Here is a 16325-nt window from a genome sequence, read left to right as displayed (position 1 = left end):
TGTCAACCTTATCTCACGTAAATTTAGCAGCACGTTCAGGTTTGCTGTGAATTGCCCTAAGGCCTACACATAATACTGGATTTTCAAAGTTACATTTAATTTGGACATGACTCTTTTTAACATGAGAACATGAGGTTTTCACATATATTCCAACATTTCTATATTAATCTCACACCGTTACAATTATAGTTACTCTACTTAACATTCTATACGTTTCACTACTGAATATAAACCACTCTGTATATTTCACTCCTGGATATAAAATACTCGTGTGCAAAACATGTTTAAACTAACTACGTGCTTGTAAATATGGTGTACTTATACATTTTTTTCAAACTCGTGCTCTCTCAGTTGTGCTGATGACGGAGCGGTTCTGTCATGGCCCGCCCGACGCGCCTGCGCGGTGCTGTTTTCGCGCCTGCGCGGCACTGATTTCGCACCTGCGCGGCGCGTTCTATTGAGCTGGCGGGGCCATGACGGAACCGCTCCGTCATCAGCACAGCTCACCCGAGGCTGGTGACGGAGCGGTTCCGTCACCAGCGTGTGAGCGACGCGCAGCCCCCCCGCCCCCTTAGCGCTGTGGCGGAATAGCCGCCGCAGCAAAGGTGTTAATCTCCCCGTGCCTAACAAAAATTTATGTGTCCTCATGTAACACAACTGGTGCTTGTGTAAAGTTCTCTGATACCTTCGGGTCAAGTTCACGCTACATAAAACTCCATAAAAAAAAACATACAGTACATATAAGATATGCAAGTACAGTCAAAATTATAAATCGGTAAATCAAAAGCCTAATGACGAAATTTCCAGTAATTTTAAAGGACATAACTAGGGAATGCATCATTCCCGTGAAAAGTTAGGTTTTGAAATCGCTGCCGTTTGCGAAATATCCGCAGCCTAGTATGTGATTCAGTTGGTAATGTTAAGATTAAAGTACACATGGTCAGTCATGGAGGACATCCGATCACTTAGAATGCTTTTCTCACACATGGAAGTCACCAACATATTTAAAAAGCAGAAATATTTAAAATGCAGAAAAACCAATGTAAAGTCATAATATGGTCGCCTTTTCAGCGTTGCATTAGCATGCAGAAATGCACCCGGGGCAGTCACCGGATCAGCTCCAGTTGCTCTGGTGTCCTTGGCATTCCTGTGATTGTTTCTTGTCTGACTTCAGTTAAAAGAGCAATCACTGGTGGTGACGGTTGTCACTTGTTGTCCTCATGGAGGCTGAGATCTCGGGATTGCAGTGGGTAGGTGCAGAGAACGGTTCGCCATCCTCTAAGTGTTCTTCTCGGAGATCTTTATGTCCCAGTTCTAATGTCAGAGTGGAGCCCCACATAGCACTACCTCGTCGTCGCCCTTTTAAAAACTGCCATCTCAGACAGACGGCGTGGAGTGAACTACCAATAGAGGGTAACGAGGCGGGCCATAAAATGTTAAAAGCATGCAAGACGTGCCGCACAGACCTGTAGAACTGAAAGCAAAAAAAAAAGCGGTCGGGTGCAGGGAAAGGATGAATGACAGGGCACAGCAAACTGGAGTGGAAGGGGCGGGACCGGGGCGGGATAGGGGTGCGGCCTATGTAGATAATTAGGCGGCTCTTGAACACCTGAGGAATGACAGGGGGGAGCGGTCGCCAAAAATAGGTGGGCGGGGCCAGGGCGGCCAAAGACCGACCGCCAGTGCAGATTGACAAACTCTATCAGCTGTTGAGGTCTTGAGCCCCGCCGGTGACCCCCTGAGCGTCGGGAGGCAGTCCGCGCAGAGAAGGAGGAACGCGGGTACTGCCAGTCCAGAGAGGTTGCTGGCATAGTGCAGCGACAGAGGTGCCTAGACGCGGAGAGGGAGGCGCTATCCAGGCATTTCCTGCGTGAGCCCGGCAGCGTGGTTCTTTGGTGTCATTTGGGCACAAGAACCGAAGGGACATCTTCGCTGTTCGGAGGATTCCGGTGCCAGTGAAAGAAACGGCGCTTCCTAATTCCATGAGTGGCGGGGGTGTATCTGGGAGAGTGTGTGCTTCTAGGTGAAGAGGGAGGCCCCTAGATTACAGAGGTGGGCCAAGCTAATTTATTTCTATGTTACATATATTAATTGCATAAGAGGAAGGACGAATGCGTCTCCGTGTGTGGTGTTTTTTTCTCAAGCGAGGTAAGCTGCTATCGGTGTGTACTGAGGAAGGAAGCTGTTAATGCGTTTACTGATGAGTACGATGCTACATAGAGAAAGTGGCGGCTTAAGGAGGTTAAGTGCTTCTTGTGTGTAGAGTTGTGGATCTTTCAGCTAGGTAAGGGGCCACTCTGTTGCGAAGTGGATGCCTCTGAGACGTAGCAGCTGGTACAGCCGCTGTTGAGTCGCTTTAATATGCGCTGCACCACCTTGAAAAGATACTTTGCACATACTTACAGCACGATCTGACCTGCCAGTAACATGCATGGTCTGTAGCTTTGTTTCTTCTCACCTGTCCTGCACTGAGAAGCTCTGAGCATCAACGCTGCACAAATTCACCTGCATTGTTCAGTGACTTACGACTCATTTGTTTCTGTCTCAGAAATCTGGCCTTGCTTCCTGGCTCATTGGTGGAACCTCCATTGTGCCCTCGGGCCCTGCGTCACCCATCTGAAAGGGCGCCACCACTGGTCACAAGTTCCACAGCCAGTGTCTAATTTTAACAGGTGGCTGCAGGTGGTGGCCCTCTGGCACTTATTTGTGGGGACCAGTACTCACTTTTCGTTTTCAGACTTTGACCCAGAGCATGAGAGAGGAAACACATGCAAGAGGAAGAGAGGAGAAAGAGAAATACAGACATTGACAAAGGGACAAAGCAGTGATAATACAGAACATGAAAGAGTGAGATAATGAGGCAGAGAGTTTCTGGTGGTGGATTAGAGATGCATGAGGTGGAATCAAAACTATGGAGCCTTGGTATTCGCCACCCTCAAGATTCAGTAGCTCTGGCCGCGGAGTTATGAGCAGAAATGTGCAGCTTGGCTCTTAATTCCTTTACAAATAAAGTACTGACCACAGCAGACTTTCAGAAAGTTTTCCTTGAGCACATTCTGTATCCTCTACCTGCTTTGCTTTTGACTAGGCACTGTGTGTGTGTGTTTGTGTTAAGAATCTAACTAGTAGCGCTGCACATACTTAGGTTATAAGGTTCCAAGTGGGTTGATAGTTTTTTTTAGTTGATGGTCACCTAATTTGACAGCCACCACCACTGCTATCCCAAAACATCTATTCCTATTCAGCTACAATGGCCCCCAGGTCAGCCGCCACCCTCCCAGGGGAAGACTTCTCCTTCGTCAGTCGTACTGTGAAGTTCCTGCTCTTCTTCTTTAATATGCTCTTCTGGGTAAGTGCTAATCATGCTATTAGTCCCGTTATTTACACAGTGTGTATGGCATTATGAAATGTCGTAGCAAGCAGCCCTTGCTTGTCTTTTCTATACTATACCCATTGTCAGCCATATGTGATTTTGAAGTGTGGTGTAGTTTGTGAAGTAACATTGATCACGGAGTACAGTAATACTGGACTCAATTGCAGACTAGGTTCATGGCATATTTATTATGTATAAGACATGCGTTACTTGATCCCAAGCTCCACAATCACAAGGCACTCTGAAATTCACTTCATACAATGTAAAAAATGTTCTTCACATCTTATTCATGTTATGTTTTCTTTAATTTTCATTATTTCGTTAATTATTTCATCATTAACTTTTCACTGATTCATATGTTGATTTCACAATTTTTGTTATGCCCAATGCATTTCAAGCAAAAATGCCCTTCCTCAGGGGACTTCGTTCTGCAAAATTGAAATAATAATATGTCGGTACATTTTCATTTCAATGTGCAAACACGTATTAACCGTTCAATAATAATCAACCTTAGAGCACTTCTTGTTCCTATTTTGTTACCTTACACCTTATAGCCCTTGTGTGAAACACGTTATCTGATTCAACATTCCACAGTGCTTTAATGTTTAATCTGTTTGTGTTTTCGCTTGAGGTTTTTCAATACTTGTTCATAGCTGTGAACAATAAATAAAGTACTACTTTAACTCACAGTGTCCAAAATCTAATATTGGAGCCCACGATGTCTATCTCGCTTAAAATCTTACCGAAAAACTCGAACAAGAACGCCTGTAGCGGTTCCTCCTCTCTTCTACGGGTTCGTATATTTTAGCGTGCGTCACTCTAGCCTAGTTGTACTCTATTGTGTTAGCCGGTCCGATCACGTGATGTGAGTTTTAGTGACTGAGCTAGAAAACGGACTCTAGTCTGGATGCTTGTGAACCTCAAATGAATAACTTGTACTTGCGCCCATGACTAACCGTTTAACCTGATAACCCCTGTATCCTACGTGATTTACACCAAGGTGTCTGAACATGCTCAGAAAATACATATTATAAACAATTACTGTTAACGTGAATAATACATGCAAAATTGCACACCTCACACGCATTCGTTAAACAATTCTCTACATGTCATCCAATCTCATCAAATATATAGTACAATTGATTATTGTCCGTTTATATGAAGCAGCTAAATTCTATCCGTTCATTTAACCCTTTCGGGTGCAGGGTGCATAAAAAGTTCATCCAAAATGTCTCTCTCCTTAGCAGTTGGGTGTTGTTGTCTGTTCCTGGTCGGGTTGTCACCAATTCTAATATGCAAAATTTTAATTGTGAGGGATTATGTTTCGCTTCGTTGAAGTGAACCTCCACTGTAGATTTAAGATTCTTTAATCTTATATTGCTCTTATGTTCCGTTAGTCTGGTTTTTATCTTTCTTTGGGTTTTGCCCACATAGGACAATCCACACGGACATCTTAACATATATATCAGGTTGCTGCTGTCACATGTCCCTGATACCTTTAACTTGACTGGTGTACCTTTCGTGGGGTGATTGATTACGTTCCCTTTGATGATCGCAGAACAATTTCCACAATTATGGCATGGCATTGTGCCTTTGTATTTCTCTGTGTCTGACTTTTTTGGATTTTTTATGAGTTCCTTGATATTTTTCGTTCTCTCATATGCAAATATTGGAGAGTTTAAAAAGATGCCTTTGAAATCTTCTTCCAACGCAAGCAATGGCCAATGTTTGTTTATTGTTTTCTTGATACTGTGACTGCGTGTGGAAAATTTTGACACAAATACACATCTTTTTTCTTCTGATTTTGTTTTTCATTGACAACGCTTTGGAACAGGAAATAATCAACCAAAAAGACAAAGAGTATTTGTTGAACACAAATCCTTCTATACCATATATCTATATGACACCGAAGATTCATAAAAATGCCACAAAACCACCACTACGTCCAATAGTTTCAACCATAGGATCGATACATGAACCCATAGGGAGGTTCATAGACAAACATCTACAAAATATTGTTCAAAAATCGACCACATATATAAAAGACACCACCCATTTTCTAAACATCCTGGAGGAAGAAAAGATCAATTTCACAAAGGATATGATTATGGCAACAGTGGATGCAAAATCCCTGTATACATCCATCCCACATGACCTGGGATTGACAGCTGTGGAAAGTTTTTTGATAAACGAAGAAAAAAGTGTAAGTTTGAAAATATTCATCATGGAATTGATTCACTTTACGTTGTTTCATAGTTACTTTGTGTGGAAAGAGAAATATTATGTACAATCCTCAGGAACCAGCATGGGAAATTGTGCAGCGCCAACGTACGCGAATACATTCATGCACAGATTTGAATTGGACAATATATTGAATCAAAAAACATGGCAGAACAACTTAATCCTCTACAAGCGTTTTATTGATGACATTTTTGTCTTATGGAAAGTCTAGAAGAAGCGTTACAAGATTTGAACAAAATCAATGAACGAATTCAATTCACGTTTACAATCAACAAAAAAAGCATTACATTTTTAGACGTGGCTATATTGAATGTGGAAGGACAAATAACTACAAGTGTGTTCACAAAAAGCACAGACAGGAATAATCTTTTACATTACAAAAGCTTTCACCAACCATCACTTAAAAAACACCTTCCATTCTCGCAACTGGTCAGAATAAAGAGGATTACCTCAACAGAAGAATCATACTACAAACACAAATTAGAGACCTTAAATAAATTCAAAAACAGAGGATATCCGGAACCCATTCTGAACGCCGCTGCGGAAAGAGCAGACAAATTACAAAGAAAACACCTGTTAGCATCCAAAACAAAATCAGAAGAAAAAAGATGTGTATTTGTGTCAAAATTTTCCACACGCAGTCACAGTATCAAGAAAACAATAAACAAACATTGGCCATTGCTTGCGTTGGAAGAAGATTTCAAAGGCATCTTTTTAAACTCTCCAATATTTGCATATGAGAGAACGAAAAATATCAAGGAACTCATAAAAAATCCAAAAAAGTCAGACACAGAGAAATACAAAGGCACAATGCCATGCCATAATTGTGGAAATTGTTCTGCGATCATCAAAGGGAACGTAATCAATCACCCCACGAAAGGTACACCAGTCAAGTTAAAGGTATCAGGGACATGTGACAGCAGCAACCTGATATATATGTTAAGATGTCCGTGTGGATTGTCCTATGTGGGCAAAACCCAAAGAAAGATAAAAACCAGACTAACGGAACATAAGAGCAATATAAGATTAAAGAATCTTAAATCTACAGTGGCAGTTCACTTCAACGAAGCGAAACATAATCCCTCACAATTAAAATTTTGCATATTAGAATTGGTGACAACCCGACCAGGAACAGACAACAACACCCAACTGCTAAGGAGAGAGACATTTTGGATGAACTTTTTATGCACCCTGCACCCGAAAGGGTTAAATGAACGGATAGAATTTAGCTGCTTCATATAAACGGACAATAATCAATTGTACTATATATTTGATGAGATTGGATGACATGTAGAGAATTGTTTAACGAATGCGTGTGAGGTGTGCAATTTTGCATGTATTATTCACGTTAACAGTAATTGTTTATAATATGTATTTTCTGAGCATGTTCAGACACCTTGGTGTAAATCACGTAGGATACAGGGGTTATCAGGTTAAACGGTTAGTCATGGGCGCAAGTACAAGTTATTCATTTGAGGTTCACAAGCATCCAGACTAGAGTCCGTTTTCTAGCTCAGTCACTAAAACTCACATCACGTGATCGGACCGGCTAACACAATAGAGTACAACTAGGCTAGAGTGACGCACGCTAAAATATACGAACCCGTAGAAGAGAGGAGGAACCGCTACAGGCGTTCTTGTTCGAGTTTTTCGGTAAGATTTTAAGCGAGATAGACATCGTGGGCTCCAATATTAGATTTTGGACACTGTGAGTTAAAGTAGTACTTTATTTATTGTTCACAGCTATGAACAAGTATTGAAAAACCTCAAGCGAAAGCCAGTGACATAACACATGTAAGTGAAAACACAAACAGATTAAACATTAAAGCACTGTGGAATGTTGAATCAGATAACGTGTTTCACACAAGGGCTATAAGGTGTAAGGTAACAAAATAGGAACAAGAAGTGCTCTAAGGTTGATTATTATTGAACGGTTAATACGTGTTTGCACATTGAAATGAAAATGTACCGACATATTATTATTTCAATTTTGCAGAACGAAGTCCCCTGAGGAAGGGCATTTTTGCTTGAAATGCATTGGGCATAACAAAAATTGTGAAATCAACATATGAATCAGTGAAAAGTTAATGATGAAATAATTAACGAAATAATGAAAATTAAAGAAAACATAACATGAATAAGATGTGAAGAACATTTTTTACATTGTATGAAGTGAATTTCAGAGTGCCTTGTGATTGTGGAGCTTGGGATCAAGTAACGCATGTCTTATCCATAATCCTCCCATGCTCAGTGGGAGTATCACAGGAGCACCAACCACATTGCTGAAACATTTAAATAAATTTGGAACGACAGAGTGCGGAGCCATACCCATAGTGGTTCTAATATTTATTATGTAAACATATTGCATGTTTTTTATTGGTGCAATAATATATGCTAAACATATTGGTTTCAACTGACGTTAAACATATTTGGCATAAATGCTTAGATAGGGGACCTCCGCAGCTGCAACATTATTCGGAGCCAATATGCCATCCTCAAACTCAGTTGGATCATTTTCTGAAAGACTCCCAACAGCAGTAAAACCTCAAACAGCTCCATGTCACAAAGACATATTGATCGTAATAATCTGACCACTGTTATTAAATCCCCTTCTACGTATCCTAGGTGGATTACACTCCGGGCTGTCGCTGCTGAACTGTTTTATTACCTGCACAATCTGTTCTTTCGGCTTTGATGTTATCCTTCAATTTACTCAGTTGTTGACTGGCATCTACTCGCCCTTTCCTGCCTCCCATCCACTAGCTTTCTAAGGTTCACTATTAACACCAGTAAGAACATTTGATTATGATGCATCAAAATGATTGCCGATGGTTTAGCCACATTTATATTGTATACTTTTACTCTCGCTCTACTCCATCTTGGCTTCATTCAACTAGATCTTGATATGTAACTAAAGTAGCAAAATATTTAATAGTGTGCCATACAGCCGACTGGTATGGTTGGTGCAAATAGATTGCTATACTGTGTCATCCTATTTCTTTCTTCTTTTCCTTTATGTCATTTCCCATATACCTTCATGTACCACCTTATTAAAAATGCAAAAAAAACCACTTTAAATGATTTCCCTCATGACTGATTCCAAAGGTGAGAAGAAAAGTAATTATGGGAGCCTGTGCAAAAATCCCTTATTTGGTAAACTGATGGATAGCCCCAGGTAACTACTAAAGAAGATGCCAGTGGTCTTGTTGTGACAAAGGTATTTAGTACAAAAAGCTCTCAAGGAGAATCAAATCCAACTAAAATTACGTAAAATTTTGTTGGAATAATGACATAATTTTGGAAAACGTTATATGAATATCTGCGTTGACTAAACTGTCTACAGAGTCAGAATAATATTGTTTATTGGTGTATTGTAAACTCATTATACATTTTGAAGATGCCTTGGTGTGGGTCAATTATGTATCACTCCCATTAATATTCATTTGAACATTTCAAGAAATAATACAAATGATTTTACACATTAATGGTGAATAACAATATTTGTACTTTATTACTCTATAATTTTCAACTTGACACTTAGACCGTATCCTTCTGCATGAATCAATGAGTTGTATGTGAATGCAATGTAGCAACCCGTTCCCTTTCATTGTGAGACGGTAGCACATGGAATAATGCTTTTGTTCCATTTTGATACATACTCTTAGTTTAAAAGCTTTTTCTACTATTTGTCTATCAAGGGCGTCGTTATTAAAAATGTACTAAAGTTTGGGCACACGTCAGCCTTTAATTGCACCAGAGACAATCTTTCTTGTGCCACGGGGGTTGTTCCAGTGCCACATTTGCCACATCCTTCCTACACGAAGAAATGGCTTTCTCCAAAGAGGTCAATTTGTAACAAGTCTAATTCTACGCCAGTGCTAGAATGAAGCTGTCGTGTTTAGTTGCATTAAACTAGAACTAACTTAATTCACCAACCCTATAAACCTCACCTTTTGTCGAAGCATTTAAAATACACAGACCATTTATTTTCCTTTCTTCAGAACTCTACATCATACTGTTCAGCCAACACAGTCGTTATTTAGCCTATTTCAACCAGAGTTTGTTGACCGATTCTGTAATCCCTACATTTATTGAGCAGCTCTGAGACCGCATGCGGTGTAATCCATTATTTAAGCGGATGTCATAGATATTTGTGGATCAACCAGGAAACGTTATAGTTATTATATAGGGCTTATTTACAGTTTGTGCAAGAAACATATTTTTGGAAGAAGGTGCTCTCTGCAGTACCGGGCAAGTTTAGCATTTCACATTGTCACTTATGAGAAAAAGAAGGGGATGCTTGATTTTACATGATGGCATGGGGTGATAGCTTTATGCTTTGCAATAACATAGTGGGCAAAAGCATGATGTAGAGACATGGCAAGGGTGGGGAGGGACTATTGTAACAGAGGGAGAAACACAGAGAGGTTATGTAGGGAGGGATGAACACAGGCGCAGAGACACACAGAACCAAGATTGCCAGTTAAAGATACAGAGACAGAGAGAAGTAAAGGGAAAAGCATCGGGTGGGGACGAATGTAGACCGAAGTAAAGGACGCACAATGAGGATCAGCACAATGTGTAGTCATGGTGGTCCTGAGTGGTCTCCTCCATAGATGAATCAGTGCCATCTTGTTAGATGTGGTATTGTGCACCTGAGGTGCTTGTTGTGGTTATTCGGCCACAGCTAAACTATGGATACTGGGCCCGCTACAGCCAGGCTACATGGGACTGCAGTTGGGTGTTGCAACTAATCTACAGTTTTCATTATCTCACAATGTCATTCTCCCTGACACTTTGTTTTCTCTATAAAAGGCTTTTCCAACGAGTAGCTCATGAGCTACTGGTAGCTCTCCAGCTACCTGTAAGCAGCTCCCCTGTGTGCAGCCCAGCCTACTAAATTAGAAGCTGTTGCTTGGTTGAATAATATACATATACCAACATTGAGATTGTATATTCAGTAGGAAAATGTGTTTATTTTCAGAACTCATAAGCTGATATTTGTAGAAAAATAGACGAATTTCCCAAATGTATTTAAAGATGATATTTGAGTGATAAATCATGTGGTATTGGAGAGATGTTTTGCAAATGTTTTTACCTCTATGCCAGAGGCATTGTAGCTACGGATGTTATTTATTACTTATGTAGAGGCATCCCATATTGACAAAGCCTTTTGTTTAATTTCTGCTGGCACCTTTCCTGATGCACTGAGGTGATCACTGCTAGTAATCTTGCATATAGTGGCCACTTATGTAATCTTGTCTTATGTGATCCCTTTTACAACACTAATAATGAAAGCAGCTCTTGAAGTTCTATTGGACATAAATAACTACAGAAAAGGTTGGAGACCCTTGCTACATAATGTTCAAGGGTAGTGATGCTTGTGCCGCCCCTCTCATTTGTTAATTTGGAATGACGCCTTTACAGGTCCTCTTGGTCAATTGTTTTCTAGGGAGCAAGCCCTTTAAATGTGTGCACACCTATTCCATCCTACATTTTAATTGTGAGTCTCTGTTTTCCAGCAACGCAATCAGCATCTTGGTGCCTACTGGAGGTGCACCATGTATTTTTTTACCTGCAGAACACCAGCACCTATTGGTCTGGGGTTCATTCAACGTGCACTCCGCCCCCACCCCTCTAGGCTATATGGGGACTGGCTGTTGGTGGCATCTGGGAGCCTAGTGAAGGAACAGAATGTGTTGCTTGTGCTCATGGGAGTGGAATCAACCAACCCTCTCTGGGAAAGATCCAGTCAGTCCTCCATTGTCAGAGTCCATTTCTTTCAACTAAGTAATGTTTAGGTTTACCTGGTGGCTTTGTGTGGTATAAATGGAGTTCGTTATGAGAGCAAATTGAATGCAGCACAAGATGATGGTTCACCTTCCTTTACATTTTAGCAGCCACTGGGACTCCCTCTGAGAGACCCCATCCACGTTTAAATCTACTGCAAGCTGAATGCAATCAAATTTGCTTCACTAATTACAAAACTTGACATTAACAGACATTTGTTAATACCGGGTCTCGCTTCATATGTTGAAAAACATTGACTTATTTTGTTTGCTAATAGCTGGTGTTTTTATCATATTGATTAGTAATACAATGGAGACTGCAATCCCATTAGCCCGTCTTCAATTTCCTCATTACAGGCCACGTGTAATGTCTGTAGTCTCCTATGATAAAAAAACAAGCATTTGCAATGCAATAGGTCTCGCCTTTGTGAGAGTTTGAGCTATTGGCATTGTAAATGACAATGCCTTTCATTTTTGTGCTTTGAAAACCTGTAAGCGGTCCGTAACACGCACTTTATACTAATAGTCCTTGCTTATGAGAAGCCAGGCTGGCAGTAAAAGAGGCGCAGTTACTGCCAGCCTTGCTTCTCGTAAGCAGGGACTATAAGTACAAAGTGCGTGTTACGGACCGCTTGCAGGTTTTCAAAACACATAAATAAAAGGCATTGTCATTTACAATGCCAATAGCTCAAACTCTCGCAAAGGCGTTGCATTGCAAATGCTTGTTATCTTTTAGGCACCAGATTGCTTTGGCTAGAGTGCCTGATGCTTACAATGTTATGAAGCATAATGTAGTTGATGAAAAATTAACTGCCTAAACAGCTGAGACTTATGAACAATTAACTACCTAACAGCTGAGACTTATGTCTGTGTCTTAGCGAGCAAACCTTTATTCACATATACATTTTGTAATTTTCCACAAATGTAGATTAGCCAGAAGGAATGGTCCCAGGTAAACAAAATATTCAGTATATTATTGAGTGATCACTCACGCACGGTGTGAAAGCTTTTAAGGAACAGCATAGGTTAAAATGTCCCAGTACATTTGATCCATGGCAACTACCTAGATACATGTGCAATATTTAAATAAACACGATGCAATATGAATTCATATCATCATTGCATGGTTACAGTAACAGAGTAGTTTATCTGTGGTGCTGCATTACAACTGTATGTGGTATTATGCATGCGCCCGGGAGATCAAGGATGTGTTTGAGTGCGTTTGTTAATTTACCTTTGTAGATATATTTTCACTTTAACAGAGAAAACAATACTTGATTGTTACAGCAGTTGTAATGGAATATAACAGCAGTTGGCCCCTTCACATCACGATAGATAGAAAGAAAAAAAAACACCCAAATTAAATGTCCGCCGCTGGAAAGACAAGTGTTTGGTGCTGTCTCTTTCTGTGTAATCCAAAGCCAATATGATATATATTACAGAAGCGGTTTATTAAAATATTCATGCTTTCAGCCACCATGTACAAAATAACCTAACAAGACACGTCATGCTCTCTATGTGCCTTAATTGGTCCGAGGGTTACATGATCCATCTAACCATAGCACTAGTGAGAATGTTCCTTTTTTTGCCTGCCTCTCGGATCTCGCTATCTGGTTAACAAAAACTCACTACTATATGTGTTGCACAGCTAACCAATAATTCTCTGCCATCCTCGGTCAAAGGTGCAATTTTCATTTAGGCTATCGAACGAATGGGCGTGACCACTGTTGAAGAAGGCCTCTTTGTGGAGAGAGCGAAGGGGCCTTTGCCAAAGCTGTACTCTTTGTGCTCTACAATTTCTGACGTCTCCTCTCGTGTGCCTCTGGATCTTAGGACTACATACGATATCAAAGCTTCTGATGTGCAAAGAAGGTTGAAGGTGCTGGTTAGAGCCATTAACCTTTAACAAGCCTCTAACAATTGCTGGAGTGAGACTTGAGAGGGAGTGGGGGCTGATCAACACCGAATGGAGCAGACGAGGTCTGTTGTGATGTACAGCTCCATCCAGTATCCTTGACCGCATAATGACAATTACAGTGCCTGTCATAATACAGGGCGTGAGAGGGTCGTTGCGTGGAACTGCCATACCTTTCTCTGTGTAAGTTTGAGAAGGCAATACTTTAACACATAAGTAAGTCTGCCTGTCGCACAGCAGAACTGACTTTTACTCTAACATGATTAACCCCATCGGTATACATATCCCTGTACCTCCCCTGGGCTCTTAACACAGCAGTAGACGTCTCTCAGGTCACACTGAAATTGGCACTGGGTGTGTCCGAAACACTTGTTCCACTGCCTGAAACAGTAGTTTGATTGCCGCCATTGTAAAATTTATATGGTGCAGACACCAGTCCAATGACGTCATGGCCAGAGCTGCCAACTCTTGAGCTGGGCAATCCGGTTCGAGTCTCGGAGCAGCTTAACATCCTGTGAATCACACTATGTTAAAAAGGCAATTACTGAAGACCATCATCCTCTCCTGAAGTTATAATGCCAACATCTGCTAAAAGCAGCATTACGGAGAACCCTTCATCTACTAAAATCTGCATCACAGATTACTATTATGCCTATATGGCGTAATAGCTAATGCAGCCTGGCTTTGGAGCTGAGGAGCAGGGTTCAATTCTCCATGTCGACTCAACATCCGATTCTGGGCTAATCGCTCGATTTGCCGTGCAAAATGTAAACCAATAATTTAAGCAGCCTCTGCCAAATGTAAACAATTTAGTCTAAGTGGCCTCATGGAAAGTATTAGAAGTCCTCATACGTCACAGTACAAAGATGGCTTCGGCCTGTCGAAATGGGCCGTAGTAAAAGAGGACAAGGGGGTAACAAGTAAGCCCAATTGCCAATTGCGCACCAGCGTTTAACATAAACACAGACGCAAGCCAATTAAAAAGAAGGGCGTAGCTTAAAGCCCCCTTCTCAAACGGTATCGATTCCAAAAGCCCTCGCATGGCGAGGGCAGCGTATGCACACTGCTAACGTCAGGCGAGACCTAAAAATGGCATAGCTGCTGAACTAGAATAAGTTTTATAGCAGTTGTGTTCTGAAGTCAACATGCCTGCTGCCCCTTCCAGCAGACAGTGTGAAAGGCGGGTTGCAAACCATAATTAGAATTGCTTTTTAGACACAGAAAATTGAAAAGGGGGTTTTCTTGTTTCTTTTTTTATAAAGAAAAAGTGATCAAAAGAAATGAGATCATTTTGAATACGTTAACTTTTTTCCACACTATAAGTCGATCTTTCCCAAACTGTTAGTCAAAACTTACTGGTGGCTTGTAAGATGATTTTTAGTGTTTCATGAAAGTCCATGCAATAAATAAAGATGCCTTTTAAATACTGTATTTATCTTATCACGTTTTCTGTTCTTCAAAGACGAAGGTGAAATGTAAGGCTGGATCTTCTGACAGGTTGCTGCTTATGTTTTTTAACATGGGGATTGGTGTTTTCAAACTCCTCCTACTTGCAGCTACAGAAAGTAAAGTGAATTATGTGGCAACCTTTCTGGGGTACACCGGGCCGGTTCTAGGATTTGCGAGGACCTGGGCTAAAATTGAATGTGCGAGGCCCCTCTAATGCTTTAGGAGACCATTCACAGACACTGTGGGAGGCCCATTGTCCAGCATTTTGCCCCCCCCCCACAGTTTTAACTTTCAGACCACAAGCATTTCTCACACCTTCAGTCCGACAGGTGTGAGAATTGCTTGTGGGCTAAAAGTTAAAACTATGAGGGTGCCAAAATGCTGGACAATGGGCCTCCCACGGTGTCTTTGAATGAGTCTCCTGTCAATTGAGGGAGCGTCTCCCTCCCCTATGCCTCAAGACACCATCCCTGAGAGGCCTGGGGAGGGGGGTCCCTCTGAAGGACCTTAATTGCAAGGCGACACCTTTCTCTGAAATAGATCGCCAGGGAAACAACAGGACACACCACCAGTGCGTGGCCCCATGCTGGTGGGCTGAGTGCGAGGCCCTGGGCAGGTGCCCACGCTGCCCATGCCTAGCGCCGGCCCTGGGGGTACAGGGAGTGGGAATGGGAGGACCTAGTATGTCATTTTTTGTAGCACACAACAAAATGTAAATATCTACAAATTAACTGTACAGATTCAGCAGTTATGAAAGCAAAAAGAAAGCATTTTTTGTAATTCTAAAGTGTGTTTGACACAAGATTTTAATGGGATCAGAACAAATCAAGACCCTTTATTTAGTGATGTAAAAAATGATAATCACTGACCCCCCCCCCCTCCCCCAATTTCCTTACTTTATCTTTTGTGTGCAATAAAGTTTAATCAGTAAACTGAATGTCTTTGCAAAATTAGTGGCCATTTCAATGGAAAATGTGCGATCTGTAAATGACAGTGTGCTACCACTCAATGCTGCGGCTAGGGCGACTGACTCCGGAATCTGGGGATCACGGTTCGATCCCCAGCACCGGCGGCAGATTAGCTCAGCACCATGTGACTCTGGGCAATAGCTTGCTTAATCTTCCCGACAGCCCCCAGCGCCTAGAGACCCTTGCGGGTGATTGTGCACTTTACAAATGTGGATTATTATTATTATTATTAATGCTTTAGTTAGATTAAAAAATCACCCACTGCATGTCCATTAAAGCTAAGTGGGTCATGAATATTTGTCATTCAAAAAATTGGGTCGTGGTTCTAAAAGTTTGGGAAGCACTGCTATAGGTCATTGCAGGAAAGATGGCATCTCTGCATATTTTTACACAATCGGGGTCACAAAACTTTTAATGTGCCTTACATTAAACTGATACTTATATATGTTTTGCAAACATTATTAACTTCTTTTTGGTGTGTTCTATTTCATAATATTGATTCTGCTTTTATTTTTCTAGTCTGCAATGCACATGAAATCGCCAGGCACCAAGGATTTAGGCAGTGTGTGGGAAGGACATCCTGTATTATA

The 16325-nt window shown here is 41.2% G+C and overlaps 1 protein-coding gene across 1 annotated transcript in view; it reads left to right on the top strand.

Annotated features, from left to right (window-relative positions):
* The first annotated feature begins 1644 nt into the window (after positions 1–1644).
* The window catches only part of TSPAN33 (tetraspanin 33), a 156798-nt gene continuing 142117 nt past the window's right edge, over positions 1645–16325 (top strand). The window contains exon 1 of the mRNA XM_078677670.1: positions 1645–3349. Coding sequence (XP_078533796.1) covers positions 3251–3349 — 99 coding nt within the window. The 5' untranslated portion in view covers positions 1645–3250. The remainder of the gene's footprint in view (positions 3350–16325) is intronic.

This window comes from Lissotriton helveticus, chromosome 1_1 (genome assembly GCF_964261635.1).
Source record: "Lissotriton helveticus chromosome 1_1, aLisHel1.1, whole genome shotgun sequence".
Lineage (NCBI taxonomy): Eukaryota > Metazoa > Chordata > Amphibia > Caudata > Salamandridae > Lissotriton > Lissotriton helveticus.
This window is presented reverse-complemented; position numbering and strand designations above follow the sequence as displayed.